General features: G+C 38.5%; 1 protein-coding gene and 2 long non-coding RNA genes across 5 annotated transcripts; 1 reads left to right on the top strand and 2 right to left on the bottom strand.

Moving 5' to 3' along the window:
• The first annotated feature begins 389 nt into the window (after nt 1–389).
• Nucleotides 390–16,100, top strand: LOC108170803 (serine carboxypeptidase-like 18). 2 transcript variants are annotated; one of them, XM_029102150.2, is made up of 14 exons: nt 390–670; nt 757–902; nt 13,534–13,610; nt 13,732–13,857; nt 13,938–14,040; nt 14,219–14,256; nt 14,336–14,437; nt 14,605–14,691; nt 14,789–14,947; nt 15,022–15,093; nt 15,179–15,303; nt 15,421–15,534; nt 15,653–15,710; nt 15,802–16,100. In XM_029102150.2, the coding sequence occupies exons 1-14, from the start codon at nt 552–554 to the stop codon at nt 15,883–15,885; spliced, it is 1,410 nt and encodes a 469-aa protein (XP_028957983.2). In that variant the 5' UTR covers nt 390–551; the 3' UTR covers nt 15,886–16,100. The 2 variants fall into 2 exon arrangements, with proteins under 2 accessions (XP_028957983.2, XP_028957984.2); XM_029102151.2 differs by lacking the exon at nt 15,653–15,710.
• A 1,027-nt stretch (nt 16,101–17,127) lies between these two features.
• On the bottom strand, nt 17,128–19,615 carry LOC114824830 (uncharacterized). Of its 2 annotated transcripts, XR_011581334.1 has the most exons (5): nt 19,577–19,615; nt 19,184–19,288; nt 18,592–18,676; nt 18,262–18,414; nt 17,128–17,664 (listed from the first exon to the last, which is right to left on the bottom strand). It is a non-coding gene; the product is annotated as an uncharacterized lncRNA (long non-coding RNA). The 2 variants fall into 2 exon arrangements; XR_011581333.1 differs by having other exon boundaries at nt 17,128–18,414.
• A 1,355-nt stretch (nt 19,616–20,970) lies between these two features.
• LOC139196427 (uncharacterized) lies at nt 20,971–23,491 on the bottom strand. The gene is made up of 3 exons (XR_011581335.1): nt 23,113–23,491; nt 21,115–21,148; nt 20,971–21,023 (listed from the first exon to the last, which is right to left on the bottom strand). It is a non-coding gene; the product is annotated as an uncharacterized lncRNA (long non-coding RNA).
• Nucleotides 23,492–27,123: the final 3,632 nt, after the last annotated feature.

Here is a 27,123-nt window from a genome sequence, read left to right as displayed (position 1 = left end):
TACATAGTAAAAGTTATAATAAAAATTATAAAGAAAAAGGTTACAAATAAAAGATTATATTAGATTATCCGCCGTTTAAAGAAAACAAAAAGATTATATTAGATAATCATACATTTTTAGTTGTTTAATACTGTTTTTCTGTTGTTGAAAACACTTCTACAAAAAGAAGTTTACCAAACACTCACCTGTTTTATTTTACATCTGTTTATTCACAGCACAACAGAAGCAAATTTTTTAAAAAACACAGCAATCCCAAACTAAACCTTATTATGTGCAACGGCACACAAATAATGACATCCTACATATGTATGATGAAATGAGACTAGCAGCAAATAAAACATCGTCACCATCACCTAATATTATAAAACTAGCAATAATTGAATTAGAGAGGCGCTCTCTCTCTCTCTCTCTCTCTCTCTCTCTCTCTCATGATCACAAAGGTTTCACCTAATCTTGTATGTAAGTCCATCTAAATGTGTTAAACAGTACAGAGAAAGTACATGCCATCGTGTATATATGATTAAACTAGCGGCAAGTAAAGCGTCGTCACCATGTTGCCACAAGCACTTCTTCTGGTGGTTCTTTTGAACACCAATGTTGCTTCAACGTCAAATATCATCACCGCCCTACCCGGCTTTCCCGGTAGCCTCCCCTTCAAACTTGAAACTGGGTAGGTAGTTCTTGTTTCTTTTCAAAACTATTTTAATACGGAAGATGACTATGAAATTACATGAATTTGAATTTATTATACAAAAGGTACGTAGGAGTAGGCGACATGGATGATGTGCAGCTATTTTATTACTTCATTGAGTCTGAAGGGAGTCCAGAATATGACCCTCTTGTGCTTTGGCTCACTGGAGGTCCTGGTTGTTCTGCGTTTTCTGCACTCGTATATGAAATAGGTACTTATGTAGTCCACTCTGTGCTTCTTTACAGAGGATTTTGGTACTTGCTTACTTATTCACTGTCTGCATCATTTCTGAGGATATAATTCACTATTAGAGGAAATGAGAGAAATGGTTCCTGAACTATGATCAAATTGTAGCTTTAATCCCTAGATTAAAAATTCATTATTTGGTCCTTGAACTTGATAAAATATGGAGGGTTAGTCCTTCGTTACCAATTCCGGTAAATTTTAGTTAAACATGGTTACATGTTAGTGAAAAATTGCAAGCCTACCTCATCCAACCAACTCTCGCAGCCCACCCTTCAACTTTAATCTTTGATACACTCCTCGCCAACCTCCCACTTCCAACCCCCAATCGTCAATCCCCACTCCCCAGCCGACCCCAACCTGTAGCCCACGAACCATGGCCTTCACCCGAACCCTGAACCCGCATCCCACAAATTCTTGAATCTTACCTGTCTAGATAGCATGGATGAATGTCATTGTGAATTCGTTTGCAAAGGGAGATGTATTAAGGAAGATAATAAATCTTCCATTTCTGTTGATGTAAAACAGTTCAGCAAAAGTTAAATGTGGTTGGTTTGTTATTAACTGTAGTTAGTTAGAATGGTTACAAATTCAGTTAAGGTAGTCAAGGGTATATTTGTAAAGAGCAAAATGCTATATATATTCTCTTCTGTGTAATTGTACATTTGTGAAATGAAACACAATCTTATTGAAGAAGTTTTATCTTTCTATATGGTCTCATCGCCAGTCGCCTCACGGCTCCTCTCGATCCTCTTCTCTTCCGCTCCGATCTTCTAATCTGTATCTCGATTTGTTCTCTATGGTGTTGATCTTGATCTGTTTTCATGGCGACTTCGTCTGAGTTGGTGCCTGTTTCCTCTTCTAACCCTAGTTCATCTTCGAACCCTAATTCCTCTTTGTATTCCTCTCTCACGATCCAAAATATTGGCAGTATGGTGCCAATCAAGCTCAAGAGGACCAATTATCTGCCGTGGTGTGCTCTATTTGCTCCGATTCTTCGACGTTATCGTCTTCTTGGTATCGTCGATGGCACCGAACCCTGTCCTGCTCCTCTTCTTCCTGATCTTACTCTTAATCCGGCTTTCGAAATTTGGTATGAGAAAGATCAGAATCTTCTGATCTGGTTTAATTCCACGTTGTCTGAAGAGGTAATTCCTGTCACGGTTGGTGTTTCGTCTTCTCGCGATCTGTGGCTTAAGCTCGAACAACGATTTGGGGGTATCTCTGATGCACATGTTCATCAGCTTCGTTCTCGCCTTCAAAGTGTTCAGAAAGGTTCTCGATCCATGTCTGATTATTTGCAAGAACTCAAAGAGATCTCCGATTCTCTCACTGCTGCTGGAGCCTCAATTTCTGATCGCGATCTCATTGCTGCTACTCTGGCTGGTCTTCCTGATGAATTTGAATCTTTCACCAACTCAATCATGCTTAGGTTATCGTCTACATCTTTGGATGAACTCCATGGCTTGCTCCTTACCAAAGAGCTTTCTCTGAATCGTCGCAAGAAAGTTGTCTCTTCTGGTATGTCTGAACCATTTCATGCCTTATCGATTCAGGCTCAACCTCCACTTCTTCCCACTCCTCCACAGGTGTATGTTGCTCAAAATCAACCCCTTCAGCACTCTTTTCATTACAATTCCAATCGCGGGAAGCAAAATCGTGGTAATCGAGGTTTTCATCGTGGTAATTCTTTTGCTGGTGGTTTTAATCGTGGTAACTCTTTCACTGGTGGTTTCCATCATGGTAATTCTTCCAATCGTGGTTCTTCCTCTGATCCTCGGGCTCCTTGTCAGATTTGTGGTAACTCCAGTCATGAAGCACTTGACTGCTTTGACCGGATGAATCCTGATATCTGTGGTCGAATCCCCCCTGCCAAACTTCAGGCAATGTGTGCCCGTTCCGATGTCAAGTCTTCTCCTACTTGGTTAATTGACTCAGGAGCAACCTCGCACATTACTAATGACATATCAAATATCACCTCTCCTACCCCCTACACTGGTGAAGACAAAGTTTACATCGGTGATGGTAAAGGTCTTCCTATTTCCCATGTTGGTTCATCTACATTATGCACCCCTACTTCTTCTTTTACATTGTCTAATGTTCTTCATGTTCCTCATATGCAACACAATTTGCTGTCTGCCTTTCAATTTCTCCGGGACAATTATTGTTCATTGACTCTTGATTCTAATGGCTCCGTTGTTAAGGATCGTTCCACGGGGAAGACGCTTTTGCGAGGTTCCGTTAAAGATGGCTTCTATCCTTTGCAGTCTACTACATCTTCTAGTTTCGTTTCTGGTAAAGCTTCTCCTTCCCTTGCTGCATCAGCCTTTGTCAGTATTAAAGCTCCAATAAAGGTATGGCACAGGAGATTGGGTCATCCATCTTCTGCCATTTTTCGTCGGGTAATGTCTACTACTACTCTTGCCGTCCAAGGCCGGTCTACCGTTGATTTTTTCTGCTCCGATTGTGCATTGGCAAAGAACCACAAGCTTCCTTTTGGCCTGTCTTCTTCAGCAACTACTCATAGTCTTCAACTTTTACACTGTGATTTGTGGGGACCTGCTTCTGTTACATCTAGCAGTGGTTTCAGATATTACTTACTTCTTGTTGATGACTTTAGCAAATACAGCTGGTTTTTCCATTTGAAGGCCAAGTCGGATGTATTTTCTACGTTTGTTGTTTTCAAGAATTATGTAGAAAATTTGCTTAGTAATAAAATCAAAGTGTTGCGTTCAGATTCAGGGGGTGAATTCACTGGTCATTCTTTTGCATCTTTTCTTAATGAGCATGGTATTTTTCATCAATTAAGCTGTCCACACACGCCTGAACAAAACGGCTGTGCTGAGAGAAAACATCGACATCTTGTTGAGACCGCCCGGACCTTACTTGTTGCTTCTCATGTTCCTCATGTATTTTGGGTCGAGGCTTTCTCTACTGCCTTGTATCTCATTAATCGTCTTCCCATTTCTGGTCACTCGCAATCTCCTTGGGAAATTTTATTTCATCAGCACCCGGATTATTCCAAACTCAAAGTCTTTGGTTGCCAATGTTTCCCTTGGCTTAAACCTTATGTTCACAGTAAATTGGATGCTAAAAGCAAGAGTTGTATATTTTTGGGCTATAGTCTTCAGCACAAGGGTTATCGGTGCTTTGATCCGGTTGACAACCGCGTCTATATCTCCAGACACGTAATCTTTAATGAAGCAGTCTATCCTTTTCAGTCTCTGCAGCTTCCATCTTCTCGCTCTGAGGATGTTCCTCCTGTGTCTTCTTCTTCGATGGATCTTTATTTTCGCACGATTACTCATCCTGGTGCGTATCCATCTCCTGATGATTCTTCACCTCCTGCTGCTCCTTCCACTACTGCTGCTTCTCCACCTCCAACTACTTATCCTTCTCCAGCTACTTCTCTGCATTCCGATGCTTCTCCACCTGTCTCTACCTTTATGGTCAATATTCATCCTATGGTTACCCGATCCAAAGCCGGCATCTACAAACCTAAGGCTTATACAGCCACTAAGCATCCTCTATCTGTTGCCATGGATTCCGTTCCCAGTACTTATCTCCAAGCATCTAAGTTTCCTCACTCGCGTGCTGCTATGCAGGATGAATATAATGCCTTACTGTCTACAGGCACTTGGTCATTAGTTCCTTCGAATTCCTCTCAGAACATTGTTGGCTGCAAGTGGGTATTTCGGGTTAAGCAGAAACCTGATGGTACTGTGGATCGTTACAAGGCCCGGCTTGTTGCCAAGGGCTTTCATCAACAACAGGGCATTGATTTCCAGGAGACTTTCAGTCCGGTTGCTAAACCGGTTACCATTCGAATCCTTCTTAGTCTTGCTGTTCAACATAATTGGTTTTTAAATCAGTTAGACATCAGCAACGCCTTCCTTCATGGTGATTTAAAAGAGGATGTCTACATGATTCAACCCTCGGGTTTTATTGATCCTCTTTTCCCCAGTCATGTGTGCAAACTTCAAAAATCGCTTTATGGTCTTAAGCAAGCCCCTCGAGCTTGGTTTGAAAAACTATTTCGAGCTCTGCATGATCTTGGCTTCCATCAATCTTCTTCTGATGCATCTCTGTTTGTCCTTCATAATCCTAAGCTGGTTATCGTTCTTGTTTACGTGGATGATATTCTCGTAACTGGCCCTGATTCTCATCTCTATCATCAATTCATTAATCAGCTTAGTAATCGGTTTCCAGTGAAGGATCTTGGTCCTTTACACTATTTCTTGGGGCTGGAAGTTCAGCGATCTTCTAAAGGGATATTTCTTCATCAAACTAAATATCTGCTTGATCTTCTTCAACGGACAAATATGCAAGGTGCAAAACCTTGTTGCACACCTCTTGGCTCCAATAAATTGGATCACATTGGTTCTCTTCTCCCTAACCCCACCGAGTATCGTTCTCTTGTTGGAGGACTTCAGTATCTCACGTGGACTCGACCGGACCTTGCCTTTGCTGTCAATCAGCTCTGCCAGCTTATGCATGCTCCGCGTGAACAACATTTTCAAGCTGCCAAACGGGTTCTTCGCTTTCTAAAAGGTTCTGTCTCTCAAGGATTATGGTTTACAAAGGGTCTTATTGATCTCTCAGCATATTCTGATGCTGATTGGGCTGGCAGCCCTTTTGATCGGCGCTCAACCAGTGGCTACTTTGTTTTTCTTGGTCCCAACCTCATCAGCTGGAGTGCCAAGAAACAAAGTACTGTCGCCCGTTCTTCTACCGAAGCCGAATATAGGTCTTTGGCTCATACAGCTGCAGAACTCACTTGGGTTTGTAAAATCCTTCGTGATCTTCATTGTCCTCTCCCCAAACTGCCTATCTTATGGTGTGATAACATTTCCGCCATCTCTTTAGCCTCTAATCCTGTTTTTCATGCTCGCACTAAGCATGTTGAGATTGATTATCATTACATTCGTGAACTGGTTCTTGCTAATCTTCTCAAAGTCCAGTTTGTTTGCAGTGCTGATCAACTTGCTGATCTTCATACAAAATCCCTGTCTAAAAATCAGTTTCGATACCTGTGTTCCAAGCTTCCCGTTGGCATCAACTCTGATTCCTCCTCTCGCTTGAAGGGGTGTATTAAGGAAGATAATAAATCTTCCATTTCTGTTGATGTAAAACAGTTTAGCAAAAGTTAAATGTGGTTGGTTTGTTATTAACTGTAGTTAGTTAGAATGGTTACAAATTCAGTTAAGGTAGTCAAGGATATATTTGTAAAGAGAAAAATGCTATATATATTCTCTTCTGTGTAATTGTACATTTGTGAAATGAAATACAATCTTATTGAAGAAGTTTTATCTTTCTATAAGATGTGTTCCAAATTTGGATTAGAAACTTTCTTTTGTTTTGGTTGTTGGGAGCATGCTACAATGGTGTGGCTGGGGTTTGGAGGAGGTGAGGCGGACGGGAAGATGGGAGAGAGAGAGAGAGAGAGAGAGAGAGAGAGTTAACAGAAAATATGGAGCCCACAAAGACCACGTCATCAAATTAACAGAAAATCTCATGGTGTTAGTATGGAGGGACTAATGCTCCACATTTTGTTAAGTACTAATCTAATGAAATTTTAGTTTAAGGACCAAAGTTACAGTTCAATTATAGTTCAAAGACCATTTCTCCAATTTTTCTCACTATTATTTATATTACAAGACATTGGTGAAATGAAACTAAAGTTGTATGTGACGTTAATTTTTTTCTGCTAACATTTTGGTAATGGATCCCACAATCACAAAGAAACATGAACATGCGTGTTAATTTTGGTAATGTTGTTGTTGTTGTTCTTTTTTTTTTTTTTTTTTTTTTTTTTTTTTTTTTTTGAACAAATGATAATATGTCCCCTAAGAGAGTGGGCTAAGCCTTACAATTGGTTAGTAATCATGTGGTTCAAATTCACCTTGGTGAGAATTGAAGTTAAGACCTCTCACTTATAAAAATAAAATAAAAATACCACTAGACCGTAGTACCGAGTTATATTTACAAGCCTCTTATGAGCCCATATAGTTTGGGAAAATTGACATGAACGGGAATTTTACAAATTCTAAATGCCAAACTGATCAAAATCAAATAAAAATGGCATGCTAATCAAACATTGATGAAATTATCAATCAAATATCGACAACTTACCAACAAAAATTCTGAAAACAGACCATCTCAACAATTGAAATGTGTAATTTCATTATTTAATCATGTTGATGCACAAAATCAGTGAGGACTTTGGTACAACAGAAAATGTTAAGTTTGTGACCTTTGCTAGATTGCTCTGGTCACTAGTGTGGATAAGTATGTAAATGGATAGGGACAGGAAAGCAAACACAAGATGTACGTGGTTCGCCCAGATTGGCTACATCCACGGAGTAGAGGAGTTCTCATTAATGGTGAAGGGTTTACACAAGTACATAGGTTCAAGCTCTCATTTAGTGGGTACAAGTGAATGATTTAGTACAAATAACATTAGGAAATATTGTGGGAGAATAATCTCCTTTTATATAAGAGTTTCTAGCTTTGTTCTGACATTGACACGTGTCGTGTTATGATTGGCTTCTGATGTTGACACGTGTCGTGCTGTGATTAGCTTCTGATGTCGACACGTGTCACATTGTGATTGGCCTCCTGGTTGGAGGGAAACTCTTCTGGGTCCTTGACGGTATAACGTTCACCGGTGCTCAGTAGTTTCGGGATTGGTCAATTATGGTACAAACAGTGCTCTCCTAAGTTCCCGAGTGAGGGAAGCTTCTCGGTTGGGGACTTGCAAGATCCAAGCCGCTGAGTAATCACGAAACTTCTAAGTACCGAAGTGTGGTATCGTCTTCACTTGCCTTATCTGTCTCATAGGTAGATGTGGCATCTTCTCTGGAAGTACTCTTCCTCTATCCAGGGGTGGTATCTTTAACCAGTGAAGATGCATAAGGTAATGTATCAATTTCACTTAAAGCTTACTGGTAGTTTCAGGCTTGGTCAAGCGCAATACAAACCATGTAGTAGGAGTCCCCTAAGTCGTCGAGCTAGGAGAGCTGACGAAAGAGGTGACAGACAAGGTAAGCAATCAGTGCTCCAAGCAATCAGTCCCAGATCAGAAGTTTGATTTCAAGTTCCAGCTGATTGTTCTCATTCTCCCTATCTTGCAGACAGCATGAAGGATAAAGAGAAGAAAAAGGAGAAGAGATGATATGAGATACTTTTGCTTTTGAAGAAGTAACTTTCCACAGGCTTATTCTTAAACTGGGCTGGAGGGTTTTCTGGTTTCCTCCAGAGTATAAGGTTGACTTAAGAATTTGAAGGTCAAAACAAGTCCATCAAATCTAGAGTACGTTCGACCCTGATGATATGGGATACTTTTGCTATTGATAAAGTAGTGGATGTATCGGCACGTGTTCTGTTACGCTTGTCTCCACATGCTTCCTTGTATCCTTCTCACTTGCCCTATCTGTTCCTCAGACAGATGTGGTATCTTCTCTGGAAGCATAAGATGTTGAAGATGAGTACTCGAGAGTAATGCCAGGTAAGTAATCAGGCAAGGGGTTCTAGATAGTCAATTCCTGACTGGAAGCTTGATTCCAAGTGCTGGCTGATTGCTTTCTTTCTTTTTGTCTTGCAGGTAAGAACAAGGGCAAAGGAAAAGACAGGGAAAAAGCATGATATGGGATACTCTTGCTTTTGACCCTGATGATATGAGATACTCTTGCTCTGGTGTGGCTGGTTTGCATAGGTATTATTGGAGGGGTAGAAAGCTGAGTATTTCGAAAGGCTTCGTTGGGAGATATGAGGAAGGGTTGAGCATTTTGCCAGGTCTGCCTGTCCGTGGAGGATGGAGGTCGACATATATAGGAGTCTCCCTAACAATAAGTAGTAATGCTATTCCTTTACCCTTCTTGGTCATTGCAATGTACTGGGAGCTGCAAGCTTCACATGTTTTAACTTTGTCAGAGCACTTTGAAAAAGTGGTCTGTGGTATCTGGAAAGCTGATGTTGCGTGTGAAGATTTCAGACAAGCTTTATCCAAGGAAATCTGGCTCTCGAAGTTCGGAGAGCGGTGCCTCTTTGGTTTTAGAACAAGCAATCCTGTCGGGGATCTGGCTCTCGAAATTCGAAGAACGGTGCCTCTTCGATTTTTGAGAAAGCAATCCTGTTGGGAGTCTGGCTCTTGAGATTCGGAGAATGGTGTCTCTTCCATCTTTGAGAAAGTAATCCTGTTGGGAGTCTAGCTCTCGAGATTCGGAGGGCGATGCCTCTTCGATTTTTGAGCAAGTAATCCTGTTAAGAGTCTGGCTTTCGAGATTCAGAGAGCAGTGTCTCTTCGATTTTTTAGAAAGTAATCCTGTTGGGAGTCTGGCTCTCGAGATTCGAAGAGCGGTGTCTCTTCGATTTTTGAGAAAGTAATCCTGTTGGGAGTCTGGCTCTCGAGATTCGGAGAGCGGTGCCTCTTCGATTTTTGAGCAAGCAATCTTGTTGGGAGTGTTTGCTCAAATATGAGTAAGGGTTGGGCATTTTTACCAGTTTGCCTTGGCACGGAGCACGGAGGTTGACACACATAAGGACTTTCCAGTTATCAAGCAGTGGTGATGTTCTTTTACCCTTGTGGGTAATAGTAAGGTAGCTGGACCTTCAAAATTTATGTGTCTAAACTTTGTCAGAGATCTTTGGCAAAGTTATCTGTGGTGCCCGATGAGCTGATGTTGGGTGTGGAAAGTGGTGCCTCTTCGAAATCTGGAAAGTGGTGCCTCTTCGATTTTTGAATTAACGACCATGTTGCCCTTTCTTTTATAAGGGCACCAATTGTGTGCAAGAAGTACATTAAGAGAGTTATTGCTTGTAGGAAATTTCCCCTTATTTTGTACTTCAGAGATTTATTGGACCTCATTTCTCCTTCATCATTTCTGAAAATGTCTGGCCCATCCGATCGTCGTTTTGACTTGAACTTTGGTGAAGAGGCAGCTATGTCTCCTCAAGACAACATATGGCGCCCATCTTTCTATCCCCTACTGGTCCTCTTACCGTTGGAGACTCTATGATGAAGAATGATATGACCGCTGCGGTGGTGGCCAAGAACCTTCTCACTCCCAAAGATAACAGACTACTTTCCAAACGGTCTGATGAGTTGGCTGTTAAGGATTTCCTGGCTTTCAGTGTTCAGTGTGCAGGTTCTGTGTCTAATATGGCCCAACGCCTATTTGCTCGAACCCGCCACGTTGAATCATTGGTGGCTGAAGTGATAAGTCTCAAATAGGAGATTAGAAGGCTCAAGCATGAGAATAAACAGTTGCACAGGCTCGCACATGACTATGCTACAAACATGAAGAGGAAGCTTGACCAGATGCAGGAATCTGATGGTTAGATTTTACTTGATCATCAGAGGTTTGTGGGTTTGTTCCAAAGGCATTTATTGCCTTCGTCTTCTGGGGCTGTACCACGTAATGAAGCTCCAAATGATCAACCTCGGATGCCTCCTCCTTCTAGGGTTCTGTCTAGTACTGAGGCTCCGAATGATCACCCTCCGGTGCCTTCTCTTTCTGGGGCTCTGCCGACTACTGAGACTTTTCCTAAGCAACCTTTGTGAAGGATCCCTCTTGTTTGTTTATTTTGACTCATGTATATGTACATATTTGTAACTTATCGGAGATATCAATAAATAAGCTTTGCTTCATTTCAACGTATTGTGTTAAATACACCAAGTCTTCTTCACTAAGTTCTTTGAATTTTTTTTCTTTTGTTGAAGCTTGTATGTTGAAGCTTTGTGAGTGAAGCATGTAGGTTGAGGTAGTGTTCCCTTAATTTCCCGAGTGAAGAAAATTTCTCGGTTTGAGACTTGAAAAATGCAAGTCACTAAGTGGTCGTGAGACTTCCGAGTATCAAGGTGCAGTAGCATATGGTAGAAGTCCCCAAGTCTCCAGTCGAGGGAGTTGATGAAAGAGGTGTCTTGCGTAGCCAAGCTTCTAAAGTAATAAAACTTCACCATTTTCCTTTCTAAGTGGTAGCCCAAAACTCCTCCTTCATATATTTGTTATGAAAGTTGTTAGGCCCAAAGAAGAGGAGGCCTAGGCATTTATTTTTTTTTTTAATTTTCAAATTTTTGAATTTCCAAATTTTCGAATTTCCGAAAAAAAAAAAAATATATATATATATATATATATATTTTAAGCTTTGTAGGTGAGGCTTTGGTGTTGAAGCTTTGTAGGTGAAGCTTTGAGGTTGAAGCTTTGTTGGGTACCATTAATTGATTTTGCTTCACACTATCTTGATCAAGAGTGTGTGAAGCTTTTGTAGGTGAAGCTTTTGTGGGTCAAGCTTTTGTGGGTTTTGTGGGTCATGCTTTTGTGGGTCAAGTTTTTATGGGTGAAGCTTTTGTAGGTGAAGCTTTTGTGGGTGAAGCTTTTGTAGCTGAAGCTTTTGTGGGTGAAGCTTTTGTGGGTGAAGCTTTTGTGTTGAAGCTTTTGTAAGTGAAGTTTTGGAGTTGAAGCTTTTGTTGGGTACCATGAATTGATTTTGCTTCACACTATCTTGATCAAGATAGTGTGAAGCTTTTGAGGATTTGTAGTTGTCCTCCATTGATGAAGCTTTTGTTGGTGAAGCTCTTGTGTTGAAGCTTTGTAAGTGAAGCTTTGGAGTTGAAGCTTTGTAGGTGAAGCTTTAGTGTGAAGCTTTTGAGAATTTGTAGTTGTCCTCCATTGATGAAGCTTTGTTGAATTTCCCAATATTTTTTTTTTTGGGGGGGGGGAAATTAGAAATTTGAAAATGTGGGAGAGACAACATATACAAATTTTACTTCCACATTGTTGAGCAAGAGATTGTGATGCAAGCCACACCTTGTAGTAGTCGAAGGTTTGGATGAACCATATAAATTGAATTTGCTTCGAACAGTCTTGATCAAGAGTATGTGAAGCTTTCTACGAGTTGTAGTTGCCCTTCATTGATGAAGCTTTTGTTGGCACCATAAATTGGTTTTGCTTCACACTGTCTTGATCAAGAGTGTGTGAAGCTTTTGAGAATTGTGGTTGAACTCCTTTGATGAAGCTCTTGTTGGCACCATAAATTGGTTTTGCTTCGCACTGTCTTGATCAAGAGTGTGTGAAGCTTTTAAGAATTGTGGTTGAACTCCTTTGATGAAGCTCTTGTTGGCACCATAAATTGGTTTTGCTTCGCACTATCTTGATCAAGAGTGTGTGAAGCTTTTGAGAATTGTGGTTGCTCTCCATTGATGAAGCTCTTGTTGGCACCATAAATTGGTTTTGCTTCACACTGTCTTGATCAAGAGTGTGTGAAGCTTTTGAGAATTGTGGTTGCCCTCCATTAATGAAGCTCTTGTTGACACCATAAATTGGTTTTGCTTCACACTGTCTTGATCAAGAGTGTGTAAAGCTTTCTACGAGTTGTAGTGTTTGCATTGTTACAGAGGAGAAATGTTTGAAGCAGATGCAATAGGGCAGAATATCTTGATCTTCGTATGCCATGCACTGAAGGTGACCCTCCGTGTTGGGGGGCACCCAGATGATGGTTGATGTCCACAGAGGCAACGAGCTTGTGTGTTTGAGTACGACTAGTTTCGTGGAGTGTCTCAAAGAGCTTCTCATACTGCTCCTGGAGGACCTCATTCTTCATTGCTATCTTGTTGTTCTGAGCTTCTAGCTCATCGACTTTAGCTTGAAGAGCAACCATTTTTCCTTCCTTCTTTCGTTGCTTCGCACTAGGTGCAAGAAGGGTGTCATTCTGCGTGCTGTGGCTTCCTTTGCTCCCCATGTTGGAAAGGGATGCCTGGTCAAAAGAGAGTGTACGAATGGTAGAAACCAGTTTGGCAAAGCTGAAGAGAGTGGGAATAAGTGTCATTCCCATAGACGGCGCCAAATGTTGATGCACAAAATCAATGAGGACTTTGGTACAACAAAAAATGTTAAGTTTGTGACCTTCGCTAGATTGCTTCGGTCACTGGTGTGGATAAGTATGTAAATGGATAGGGATAGGGCAAACACAAGAAGTACGTGGTTCACCCAGATTGGCTACGTCCACGGAGTAGAGGAGTTCTCATTAATGGTGAAGGGTTTACACAAGTACATAGGTTCAAGCTCTCCTTTAGTGAGTACAAGTGAATGATTTAGTACAAATGACATTAGGAAATATTGTGGGAGAATGATCTCCTTTTATAGAAGAGTTTCTAGCTTTGTTCTGAAATTGACACGTGTCGTGTTGTGATTGGCTTCTGATGTTGACACGTGTCGTGCTGTGATTAGCTTCTGATGTCGACACGTGTCGCATTGTGATTGGCCTCCTGGTTGGAGGGAAACTCTTCTGGATCCTTGACAGTATAACGTTGACCGGTGCTCAATAGTTTCGGGATTGGTCAAGTATGGTACAAACAAATCCAATTCTTTAGAGTTTGATGGATGAATTTTATTTTCTTGTACAGTGTAGTAGACGTCTACAAGTACTAGTTTATAATTCAAAAGTTTTTACGAGGTGTGTAGTGAACATATATTACTCCGAAATTTCCAATTGGAACAATTTTGAACAATTTATACACATTAGTAGTCTGCTGCAAGTAATTTTATTCAAAACTTAATTATTGTAACCATCTTTATTATATAACCCTTACTTTGTTGTAGGTCCGCTATCCTTTGACTATGTAGATTCCATTGGCAACAAGCCAAAGTTAAAGTTGAATCCATACTCATGGACAAAGGTGTGTGACGCTAATTCAATTGCCTTCGAAGTGTTTGTGTTTTCGTATGTGAGATCAATTGCTGCAGCTTTGAGTTATTCTGGATTTTATACAAATATTGTCAATAACCCAAGAATTTCAGGTTGCCAACATAATATTTGTAGATGCACCTGTCGGCACCGGATTCTCATACGCAAAAACTTGGAGAGGATACGCTAATATGAGTGACACTTTATCAGCAGCACAAACGTATGAATTTCTAAGAAAGGTGAGGATATATTTAGCTACCAACATGGTAAATGTATTCACACATACAAGGTTTTTAGCTACATTCGTGTATTGGTGCAGTGGCTTATGGACCACCCTAAATTCTTCAACAATCCACTCTATATTGCTGGCGATTCTTACTCGGGGGTTGTTATTCCTCTTATCGTTCAAGAAATATCCGATGGTAAGCTATTTTCATCACCCCATCGGGCATAGTTCTTCCTCTTACATTCAACCTTTATTTAATTCAGTGTCACATGTATATATTAACATTTCATTCATCAAGTCTTCATGCTCAATATGTGGCAGATGAACACATTGGGTATTGATCTGCAGTTGTTTTGTTTGTTTCTTATATGTAGGTAATCTGGATGACAATATGCCGCCAATGAATGTCAAAGTACATCTTCTTCAATGAGAATATGAATGATTTCTGTTATGTTTTAGTTAATTAATTCCTGACCATATGTTGGATGCAGGGATATGTGCTTGGCAATCCAGCGACAGATCCGAAAAAAGATGAAAATTCCAGAATTTTATTTGCTTACCTAAAAGCACTTATATCAGATGAACTATACCAGGTGAAATAGCCTCTTGTTGGTTTCAAGTTGAGATTGGACTGGGGCTACTCAGATTAATCTGAACCATATTTTGATCAAACTGCTGGATCTTAGCTCTTAAGTAATATCTATAGTTCTCAATAAAACAACATCGTCTCTCAAGTTACAAATTTTCATATTTTTGCTAGTCACTTGAAACAAATTGCAACGGAGATTATGTCAATGTGGATCCATACAACGCATTATGTGTGGTTGATCTTGAAATTTACAACGAGGTGAGTGGAAACACTATAAGGTCCTTGGTTTCCGCAAGTACTTGTCATTTTTATGTAATCTGGGATCATTATACTGACTTTACATTTGAATTCACAGTGCACGGAAGACATACGCTCTGTACAGATATTGGAACCTTCATGTACTGTAAGTTCGCCAAAATCAATGGGATCAATATGGAATCCCGACCATCTCAGTGATAGGGACTCTAAAAATATCCTCCTTACTTCTTCTGGACTTCCTAGGCCATGGTGTCGGGTATATATCTCTCAGCATGCACGCACAAGCGAACACACGTGCACTCTAATCATATCTGCCTTGTTTTAATGTAGGAATACAATTATATCTTCTCTGAAATTTGGGCAAATGACAAAACTGTTCAAGATGCTCTTCATGTTCAGGAGGTAATCGATAGTTAAATTTTAAAAATCCACTTCAGGTTCTCATATTTTAGGGGACTTTAATTTTCTGATTTTAAATGACAATTAGGGAAGCATTGAAGAATGGATGAGATGCAATAAAAGCTTAGAAGATTCAAATATAAATGATGTTTCCTCTAGTCTTGTATATCATGAGAACCTCATAAAACAAGGCTATAGAGTTCTTATTTACAGGTAATATATCTGTCCAACTTTCTTTCGTTAGGGAAGTTTTCTAACAGAATCTGACACAATGTGTTTCCGTATATATCGCATGATCGTTGCTTCGGCACTCAAAATTTCTGTTAACAGTGGTGATCATGATATGGTAGTTCCATATGTGGGTACTCTTGCTTGGATAGAGTCGCTTAACTTGACTGTTGACAGTCGTTGGAGGCCATGGTTCGTCAGTGGGCAGATTGCAGGGTTGGTGTTGCATTTTCGCTTACGACATAATCTTTGTTCCCCCGTTCATACTGAGTTTAATAATAAATTTAGATTACAATTATCACATGCTTACCACATATAATGTTTTTACCTTTAGATACAGTGTGCAGTACTCACACATAACTAATTACAAGTTGACATTCACGACTATAAAGGCAAGAAGCCAAGAACCTTCATGAACTTAATTTTTCATACATACTAGAGTTTGCTTGAGCAAAAGCTGACTAAATTTTTCTCTTCATGCAGGGAGCCGGTCACACAGCTCCAGAGTACAAACCTGAAGAGTGTCTTGCTATGATTAATAGGTGGTTTGCATATTACCCTTTGTAGTCAGTAGTTATGATGAAGTACCCGTCGATTTATAGATCCTCACTAGCAAGAGTGCCCGCGCGGTGCTGTGGGTTTTGAAACTGTATAAAACATGTAGAAAGTTGTAAATATAAATTATAAGTCCTATGCTTATATAAATCTATTTAGAACCCTATCTAGAATAAGAAACAATGAATAGTGTTGACCTTATTTAATCTAATGGGTTTGTTTCTTCACTTTGTTCCTCCTTTCTTCTGGTAGTAGGTGTTTTCATTTATCTGTTAGAAATTGGAAAAATTGAAGTTAATGTGAACAAATGATAGTTGGATTTGTTAAAGGATCCTCTTGCTAAAGATCAGAACAATAAAAGGACTTACAGAAAGTTATATGAAATGACTTGCGCAGTTGAAAACTGTTGGCAGACCAGGTCCTGCATAGACGAAAACATTAGGCATTATTAATTAAACATGTAAAGTGATAGGATTTTTACTACTCATGTGAACGGGCTTAAATCTCCTATTTTACTTGCAAGAATCACAAGGTTATTGTAGTATAAACGGATTTCGCAAGGTCGTCTCCACAGGGATTATTAAATAATTCGAACTAATCAGATTTCATTTAATTATTGTAAAGTAGAAATTGAAGTGATTAATTTTATAACATAATTAAAATAAAAACGAAATTAATGAATTAAAATAAACAATCTGCAATATTAGAGCTAGAGAGAAAGAAAACAGTTTTGGGAGAATAAAATTAAGAAAGCACTAGGTTTCCACCATCACCTAGCAATCCTATGAATTTTTACCAATTACTTATAATCTACACATGCCACTTTAAAGGTTAGATTTTCCTAATTCATATTCTACTTGGAATCTCCAACATATAACGTATATCTAACATGCAACCCGTCTGGACGTTCGGATCAAATCTAAACATGAAAGACTCATTATGCTTTATGAAAATCCTTTGAAAAACCATGCAATCCTGAAGACGTGATATTCATCCTAAGAGAAATTACAATTATTAATCACAAGAAGCTAGCGTCAATTTCAGAGAACCTTCCAACCAAAATTGCATCAAATTACTTTTCTAAAGATCCTAATGGTGATCAGGCATTACGACAATTAGATAGTTTTTATCCCGGTGATTAACAATTCAAAGTACGCATGCAATCAATCATAAGCAATTAAATTAAAATCACATATTCTTGCTAAGGCTCAAGGCTTCGCCCTAGCAAAAGAAATTAGTTCCTCATATTCATAATTGAAATCATAGAAAATATATTCAAGAAAATGATTGAAAGCACCTTCAAGTAAAAAGTCTTCAAAACCCTAACAATTCTCTGTCTCCAAAATTGCATAAAAGAAAGCGTAAGGGAATATGGTAGACGGCCAAGCCATATATCTGCCAAGCCTCCCCACAAACCCTAGGAAACATAACCCTAAATTAAATGATAAAATTCGTCTAAAATCTGAACAGCCACGTTTTGACCCATAAGCTGCTCCAAAACTGGCCCAATATAGCTGGATTTAATGTTTGGAATATTTTGAACACTTTTCCAGAAGGCCACGAACCCATCCGAGGTCATCTTGGGCTCCAAAAACGCAATTTAAGCCCAAAAACGTCATTTTCTAGCACTGCGCACTGCTTCTTTATTTTATCGCCAGAAAATAACCGCTTGGTGGAAAAATCCCAAATTTTGATAGGATCAAGCTAAGTGACTCACAAACGTCCTCCAACTGGAATTACTTCAAAATTCATCCATTTGGTCATGTTTTGCTCCAGAGGAAGTCGAAAGTCCTATATTGAAAATACAATTCAAAGTATCAAAATTCTTCCAATATATTAACCAAAATATACTAAGATTAGGGTAAAATATATAATATAAAATCTACTCATCATAAAGTTTATGTCAAATTTTATATTATGTGTGTTTTGAACTATGTATGATAACGATGAGATAACAAAACATATGCGTGGTTTGAGCTATGGCCTTAAACCTTAAATACTGCATGAATCCAAGTTTTACAAATTATTTGTATTCAAACCAATCAATTGAATTATGCTTAAACAAATTTGGTCTAAAGTGTTTAAAAAGTGAAAAAAAAATTTAAACTGTTTAAAAGGTGAATATAAACCCTCATTTTGCAGAATTGTTAACTTAGAAAAACGAATGCATAAACGGTCAGATCATGTTTTAGAGAAAAGTTTCTCTATCTTGATATTCAACACACAAAATGTCAAATCTAAAGTATTTAGCATACTTAAAATGACTTCTGGAATTGATTTGTTCAATGAGATAATGAGCGAAAGACATAAAAATAAGATCGTACTAAACTTTTTTGTGCAATCATTGGTTCATTGTTAAAAAGATTTGTAGAGATGAGAGATTTTTACCTAATGTTTTAGAAATGATGGTGGAGCAGTAGCTGTCGCAGTCTTAGTTATAATTTGATGGTAGGAACTATTCTATGACGGTCCACATGTGGAACAAAGACTTAATAAGCATTTGACCAAAGAGTGATCCAATTCAAGTTCAAGGGGTTAAATCTGCAACCAAAAACAATAACAAAGCAACCCATAAAGTTAAGAAAAAGATAATCTAGTCGACAAATTTAAATTCAATTTTTATATTTCAATATATTTGTTTGTCAAACTTAGTGATCAAACTTTATACTCATGCTTTCCAAAAAGAAAAAAAAACGAAGAAGAATTGAAAGTACTGACCATTCCAAGCAAAAGAGAGCGAAAACTCATTTCTTAGTCTCCTCATTTGGGTAGTCGACTCTACACTTCCTTCCAAGCCTTGTATCTATATCCAAAATAGCATACATCAATAAGCAAACATCAAAACTTCATGACAACTAACAAATATAAAAAAACAACGAATAAACAACAAAAGCAGAGAAAAGTAGTCACTTTCTTCATCCCAAGTAATTTCTTTTTTTATACAAAGGAATTCCAAGTAATTCTAACAACATGGGTTCCAATATAATTAGAACACCAAGTTGCCGCATTACCTCTCTCTTTTTTGAATTATGCGCAAAAACACCATTGGTCTATATTATGCCAAAAATGTTTCGCTAAATGCATTTATTTAAAAAGAAAATCAACCACACCGGGGAAAAACTAAATAAAATAAAATAAAAAGTCACACCATTGTAAACCATAATTTGTAAATTCAGGAAAAAAAAAAGTGAAATTATAACCTGTGACAATAAGATCAGCTAGCAAAACAAAACAATTGATTTCAGCTTTTTATGGCATAATGTTAACATACGATAATGACAATAAATATAAAAATTTAGAATGAACATACCAGTTGGCGAAATATAGGCGAATCATCAAACTTTCCAAAATGCATGTGTAGATGGATACAGATATCGCCTTCACCTTCATCTTGAATTTTAGTGAAACATAGTGCCTAACAATTGTGGCATAAATTAATTTTAAATTTTCCATCACTCGTAAATTGTAATTAAATAAAGTGAATGCACAGTAATCATATCCCAATCATAGAATTAAGGATTTTCAAATGTCATAATATTTAACAACTACTATGCATAGTTCTTAAAAAAAAAGAGTATAAAACTAACCTGTAATTACAGCAGCTATGAGTATAAACTAATGAACATTTTCTTTAAAGACATAGTGCGGTATAAATTTTGTCACATAACATCACTTGGGAATGGGATTTAGTTTAGAGGCTAACCTTCCCATATCAAATCCATTCATACTGATCACCTGATGTTAAGAAAGTTTAACATTAAGAGTATATAATTCAGTCAATTTAAGAAAGTTGGAATTCAATCATGTTAAATTCATAATTTTTTAACATGCATTTCCATCATAATAACCACCACATCATCATATTTTCACAACCATTAAATCAAAAGAGATATTATAGATTAATTACTCAATTCACCTTAACCATCAAATCCAACAAAAAATCTTGATGTAACAAAGATAAAATAAAACAGGAAAATTAAAATTTCTAAAGCATATATGTCTCACAGGTCATAATGAAGAACCAATAGGAATCAACATATTATGTGTATCCACAAAATTATTCCAACTTCAAATCTCATTGGCCTATATTAAGATGATAATCCTACAAACTCCCTTTGCAATGATATGTGGATTCTTGGGATATTTGAAATTAATTGGATCAGGCCTTTTTAGTTCTGTTGGTTCGTTTTTGGTTTTCAAAACTTCTCTATATGTATGTATGTACGCATAGTAGAATGCAAACAGCCTAACTATAGTTATTTAAAACTAACTCAATTTTTTGATATCATTACTAAAATTTGAAGCTTGGAAAAGAGAACCAACCTAACTCCAGAGGCATCAAATGTTTCCTTGGGAAATTGACCTACCTAACAGGAAAGTTCTAAGTTAAGGAGGTCTGGAAGGAGTAGATAGGTTACATTTAGAGATGTATAAGACTAACCTTTACAGAGCACCTATTAATCACTTCCAAAATGAGAAACACAAAATCTGAAACAACACCTAAATCATATTAGGGTTGAGAATCTTTAATTTATTAGAATTAGGGATCCATTAATACAACTATGTCATACTCTAGTACTAATTTTTTTATTGGCTCATCAACCGCAGACGGACTCATTGTATAGAAATATGTCTAAGACATAAATGAAAGGATCATAAACATGTTTGACAATACTGATAAGCAAAGGGATCTTGCTGTCAAAATATAAAAGGTAGTTTAGACTTTTGCCAGATTGGAATCCTTCCAGAATTAATCTGAACCTCAGCATTCGAGAGGTACAAAAGATGCGTCAACTTCAACTAATAAATAATATTGAAATTAAGAGAGAGAAATGGTATAAAGATTAAGAGAGAGAAAGAAAGGAGAGAGAGGGGCAACAAATGGGTTTATTGAATTTGAAGAAATTTGAACTCAAAGTCTCCAACTTGAATACCTTCATCTCTAAATTTCTTCAAAGAAATTAGGACATATGTAAATCAAAATCGAATATAAATTCAAGTTCGAAATCGAACTCAATTGGAATCAGATTGAAAGAAAATCTAATAAACAATAGCGATTTAAGAAATCTAAATTCGAGAAATATACAGAGCACACTCCTGAAGAAGTTATACCCTATCTGAAAGTTCTTTGTGCAAATAGAAACTTGAAACTGCAAAGCAAAGAAAACCACGGCTTAAGAATGAAACATCACTCAAAATTTATATTAAAAAAACTTAAACATATAAAAAGTTAAAAACTACCTTTGGAGAAGAGTGCTAGCCCAATCCCCGATCCCTAAAACCAATCAGTAGATGAAAACCAAAGAAAAAATAACTGCAAACTAAGCAATAAACACATGAAGCATCAAAACAAAGTAAATTCTTATTCTTTCATTAAAAAAAAAAAAACAAAACTCTTGACAAATAAAACCTACAAAGAATTGATATTTGGATCCTCAAAACCCTAACTGATAATCAACAATTAGATAGCTAACTGAACAAAGCTGTTACACACATAGCAATTAAAAGAAGAACCTCTACACACGTATTATACTTGATCCCCATCTAAAATCATTAAACCCAGATCGTAAATAATCAGAATCCGCTAGAAAAACCATAACCATTATCATATATGCGAAAAAGCAATAAAATTGAAATCCCAAATTAAAAAAATCGAAAAACCCTAGCTCGCAAATTCAAATTTTCATCTGGATAACATGCAATTCAAATAAAAATTAAAACTCTCCATCTGGGTTCCTTTGAATTCTACCCAACAATACTGTAATGCGAAATTAGGCATACTATTAGCTACTGAACCGCTTAGATTATGGCTGCCGGTGTTGTCGGAAGGCTAAAGCTTTTCTGGGTTCAGAGGAGAGAAGACCTTTGAGACCAAGGAGATTCATATGAGATTTAAGTTTAAACCGAAAATAAGTTGGGAGATTGGGAGATGAGGCTAGGAGGGAGATAGGGAGAGCAGGAGGCAGGCAGAGAAAAAGTGGGTCGATAGTTTGAAACGGTGGGAAGCATCCAATGAAAAGGAAGGTCGAGAGACTGAAACGGTGTGGGAAGGAAGAATCCAAAAATGAAGTAAAATACCAAAGACTAAAGTAGGGCTAAAGACGGAATCACACTGTATAATAAACAGTGATCACAGAAACAAAGAAGGGGCAAAAACGGAAGAACATTGATGAATGAACAGTAAAAAGGACACAAAGGGAATTAACCACAAAGTTAGGCGTTTAGTATATATATAATTTATTTGGAGTAGATTTATAACAAAGTGTGGAATAAACGATATGTTGTAAGCTTAAGTCATGAGGTGTTTAATTTGCTTTTGCACATTACCAAAGACATCTTTGTTTAACCGTTTCACTTTGAATTTAAATCTTTCAGCGTACGCTCTAAACATATCATTTGGGTGTCTAGAGATATTACATTGCCAATTGTCTATAACAAATTGATTGAATTCAGAGTGATTAGGCCACATTACCTCAAACTTGAAAGAGTCCTTCCTTTTATAGCCAATATTATTACAATGAAGTATGGTAGGACTAAGGTCCGAGCCAAATATTGGCAATTGTGTAAATGAACATGTTCAAACATATTTAGCCACTCGAAATTAGCAAATGCACGGTATAACCTTTCAAAAACTACCGATTTATCTTTATGTCCATTTGTCCAACTGAAAGGAACTCCAGAAGCAGGTATAGAGATAAGATTACGATGATTGTAAAATTATTGAAATCAATCATGTACTTAGTTATTGTTCTATTCCCTCCCAAATTTTCTTCGGCGTTTAGGATATTGTTAAAATCTCCCAAGAGTAACCAAGGATCGTTATTTGGGTTCAATGTAAAAATTTTACTCCATAACTCATATTGTAATTCTTTTTTATTGTAAGCATACACTAAAGTAATTAGATAACTTGTATCACAAACAAGATCATGCACAATAGCATGTATAAAACGATCAAAAGAGTAGATTATATTGATATTCAAGGCATTCGATTTCCAGAAGGAACGAAGGCCACCAGCCTTTCCAACACCTACTCCATTAAAACTACAATAAATAAAAAAAGCATTATAACAAGTAGAAGAGACCTTATCAAGACTAGTATGCGCTTCCACAATGAAAAAAAGGTTCAGTTTGTTAATCACACGTGAAAATCTAAATTATGACACGAAATCAGGTCTAGACAGACCCCTGCGATTCCATAACATGCTTCTCATCAATTAATTTCTTCAAGACAATGGCTACCTGCTTCTGAAACAAACTCCTCCCTGGTTGTCGTTTTGAGGAAAATCTACTCCTTCAGCGTCCTCCTCAGTGAAGCCAATGATCGGTCCAGGTACAACATCTATGGCTTGAACTTGGAAGACTGATCTCGCCTGCTGGATCTTCCTCTTCTTGAAATTGTTGGTGGCCCCCATATATTTAGATTCAACGAAGATGTTGTTGATTTAGATTATCTTGGTTGGGAGTTCGGCATCGACATTTGTGCCTCTCCTTGGCTGCGTTGCGAGCTTGTTGACATACTTGTCACATCTGCCTTTCTTCACCAGCCTCTCAAGATACCTCTTCCAAGTGAGGTTGTGAAATCCCGTTCCCGGATTTCATTATTTAAAAATACATATATTTGTATTATTAATTTCAACGCGTTTATATTTACGACTTATGTTTTTTATGGAAAACACCTCGATCGCATATTGTGAAAAAGGAAGCCACGTGAGAGGCTGAAAAAAAAAAGAAAAAAGAAAAAAAAAATAGAGCTGCCAAATGGCAGCTAAAGAAAAAGGAAAAAAAAAAAAGAGGCTACTTGATGGCATAGAAGGAGCAGGGAAATAAGGGAGAACGAAAGAAAAAGGAGGGAAGGGGGACGAATCAGGGGAGGAGAGAGGAAGCAGGGGGATGAATCAGAGAGGGGAATGAGGTGACGAGAGAGAGAGAGAGAGCAGCACGGGATCAAAGATCCCTACCCAATTTGTGCGACCCGACCCAGACGGAAGTAATGGAACCGTGGGTTCCTCAGGCCAAATTCCGGCGTTTTGAGACGAGCCACCACCTGAAAATGACTCACCATTGTTCCACCTTCCTGTCTCATAAAAAAAATGGAGTTGATTGGGCTCAAATTTGGAAGAACTGAAGCCGTCGGCTTTGAGGACACCCGGCGGCAATCCACCCATTTTTGAAACAATTATCTTCAATCATCACCACCAAAACACTTTCCTTGAGGCATAGAACAAAGCCCAAACAGCTATTGGGGCGGCGGAACACTAGTGGTGTCGAATCAAGAACACCCAAATTCAAGGGTTTCCAGCGGATTAAGGATGTTTTCAGGTGTTTTTGGCCGAATTGGACTTCGGCCCAGGTATGAAAATTGCTCCCCTCATTGAGATCTTTATTCTTGTGAAATTTGAGAAATTTTGGAAATAGTTGAATTTTTCGGCAAGTCGGGGCGGTTGGCCGCCGCGTGCGGCGGCGGGTGGCGACGGAGCATGAGCCGAGACCCCACCTGACCTTTTTACACTAAATTGGATACCCTAATTCCATATGTGATGTTTGATTGGCGAAATCTCGTCATATGACTATAGTTTGATAAAGACCGCCACTTGGACATTAAATGAATCGACGATTCGATCGTTGAATCGTCACCAAAATTTAATATGTTATAGTATGTAATATTTGAGGATCATAGGAACTTAAGAATCAGGAGTCCAACGTATGGATCTTTCCAAATTGGATTTGTAAGTTTGTAAAATAAAACGGTAACCGCTACCGGAAATTGTGATTGACGAAGATCCGACCGTCGGATCGTGACAAGATATTAGTATGATGTTCTATGAGTATAATGAGGACTTTAGGAAGTTACGGATCTGAAATACGATGAGCGGATCTTTCGGATTGAATTATGTAGAGTTGTGGATCCTACCATTGACTGAGAGTTGACTTTTGGTCAACATGTCTCAAAACGTTCTAGATACTAGAATTGGTACTACCAGAGATTAAGTGAAGTCTAGTGGACCCACATTGGTTAGAGAGTGACTTGAATATATGTGATAGGGTTATTACCTTAATTTCTTATATTCGTATCCGTTGTGAATATGAATTGGTTTTATAAATATGATTTCTATTGAAATGTGATTTTTATATATTTAGCCATAGATCTATGTTTATTAAACATGATTTGGCTTGTGTACTGATGATGATTGTGACGTATATGTGTTTAGTTATCCTTTTAGTAATGTGAATGATAAATATGATAAATGTTATGACAATGAGATCTTAGAATCCTATTAAAAGTAGTTTGTAGAATTTATATGCTTGTGTTACATATTAGTTGGAGGCCATGAGAAGTTGATAGTGTAGGTGGCTACGTTGTAAATTATAGGGGTTGAGGTAGTGGTAGGTTGAGTGGTCCAGAATCGTATCCATTCGAATTCCGTTGAGTGATGGTCCGGAATCCCTTCTACTCCGCGATTTCGTTGAGTGATGGTCTAGAATCGTACCCTGGGTTGGATATCGTTGAGTGGTCCAAAATCTCATTCTTTGAAGAAGTAGGCTTGGTTTAATTGTGGCACTTTAGCCTTCGTTTTAGTATATTTGTGAATAATGGTTTCGAGAATCTTGTGAATTGAATTAGAAAAGCGGTTGTACGTTTGTGTGACTCCTTCGAGATTTTCTACGATTCGATTATGATTTCATAATATATGAATTTAGAAGATATGAGAATGATTGTTATTATTTTGACCAGATTAGTTAATTAATGTGGCTAGTGAATGGTTTTGTGCTTCATTGGTTCCTAAATATGATGTATGTTGTGAATTGCGATATCATGTTGGACATAATGATTTATATGTTGGATGGAAGAGAAATCATGATTTTCATAGGGGTTTGTTATGTAGCCCTGAGTCTAGGAATTTCATGCTTGTCAGGTTCTATTAAATGTTTGATTGAGGAATTTTATGCCTTTCGGCTTGAACGGACTGTGATATATGTCGAGTTGTAGTGAAGGACGAACTACGAATGGCTTGATCCTTGTTGAGGGTACGTAGGCAGTCTAACGAGGAGGTTAGATGCAACCATAAAGTATACGCAAAATTATTATGCATCTGGATCTTGAATTATATTTTGTACATATCAAAAAGGCAGGGTACGTTGAGTTACGAGCATTTAGTGACGTCACGTGTCGATCTTGGATGTATGTCGGGATCGGGGCGTGACAGAGGTAGTCCTTGGTTGTGCGCCCCGAACCCCCCATGAAATGCGTAATACTTCGACTGGTCCATCTTAGAAGTATCTCCCTTCATAAGTTGTGGCATCTTGAACCATGGCTCGCCTTTGAGTTCGTAGTGGATCTAGTTGATCAGGATTGAGAACTTGGTGAACATCTTAGGTGTCGAGCTTCCTTTCGCCGAGGATCGATCCCTACGTTTGCTTTCTAGCTTGCTTTTGTCATTGAGCTACTTCTCTCTCATCATTTTCTGAACTGCCTTTGAGTCTTTCTGTGGCTGTTTAGGTGACTTCTGGGCGCGCCTGGCTTCATCCCAGAGTGAGTGCTTTTCTGCTAAAGCATAAGAGTTTGCCAGAGTAAAGTTCTCGACCATGATAAGTTTTCCAAAGAAGGGGTAATTTGCTGGGAACCCCTTCCTAAAAGTTGAGCTTGCATGGTATCGTCACATCTCTCGTGCTTCCCTTTGTTTGTTGTGTTGCTGCCTACTTTGGTGTTTCGTAGGAGATCCCCTTGCGAGCCTAGCTGCGAGTGGACGCTTCGCTTAGAATGTCCGGAATGCTTGTCAAAATGCAGACTTAACCCCGAATGTACACTGACTCATGGGGCATACGAGGAATAAACGTTTCTCTGCACACTAAGGTAGAAGAAGATGTTTTCCCGAGGGCCATGCTCAGATAGTACACTGCTTGAACGCTAAGTTCGTGGCGGGTTGAACGGTTGCTTGTTGGGACGCTGATGGAAAGAGTCACAACCTTTCGCCCTTGTCCTATTTCTAAACACCTCGTCTGAGGTGCGTTGCGTCTTGATACGCTCAATGAGCTGATTCAACAAGGTCGTCTGCTACGCGAGGGCGCTAGTTAGGTCAGCGACCTGCTGGATAAGTGTTGCTAGTCATTTAGGATGGAAGATCTCAGATGATGGTCTGGTCGTTAGAATCCAGATCACCTGAAATGGTCTCCGACAGGTCTAGGCAGTGAGGCGAGTCGTCGAAGTGGGTCGTGGGGCAGGCCAACCTGCCTGGCTGGCTGAACCGTGAG

The sequence above is a fragment of the Malus domestica genome, chromosome 05 (assembly GCF_042453785.1).
Source record: "Malus domestica chromosome 05, GDT2T_hap1".
Classification (NCBI taxonomy): Eukaryota; Viridiplantae; Streptophyta; class Magnoliopsida; order Rosales; family Rosaceae; genus Malus; species Malus domestica.
This window is presented reverse-complemented; position numbering and strand designations above follow the sequence as displayed.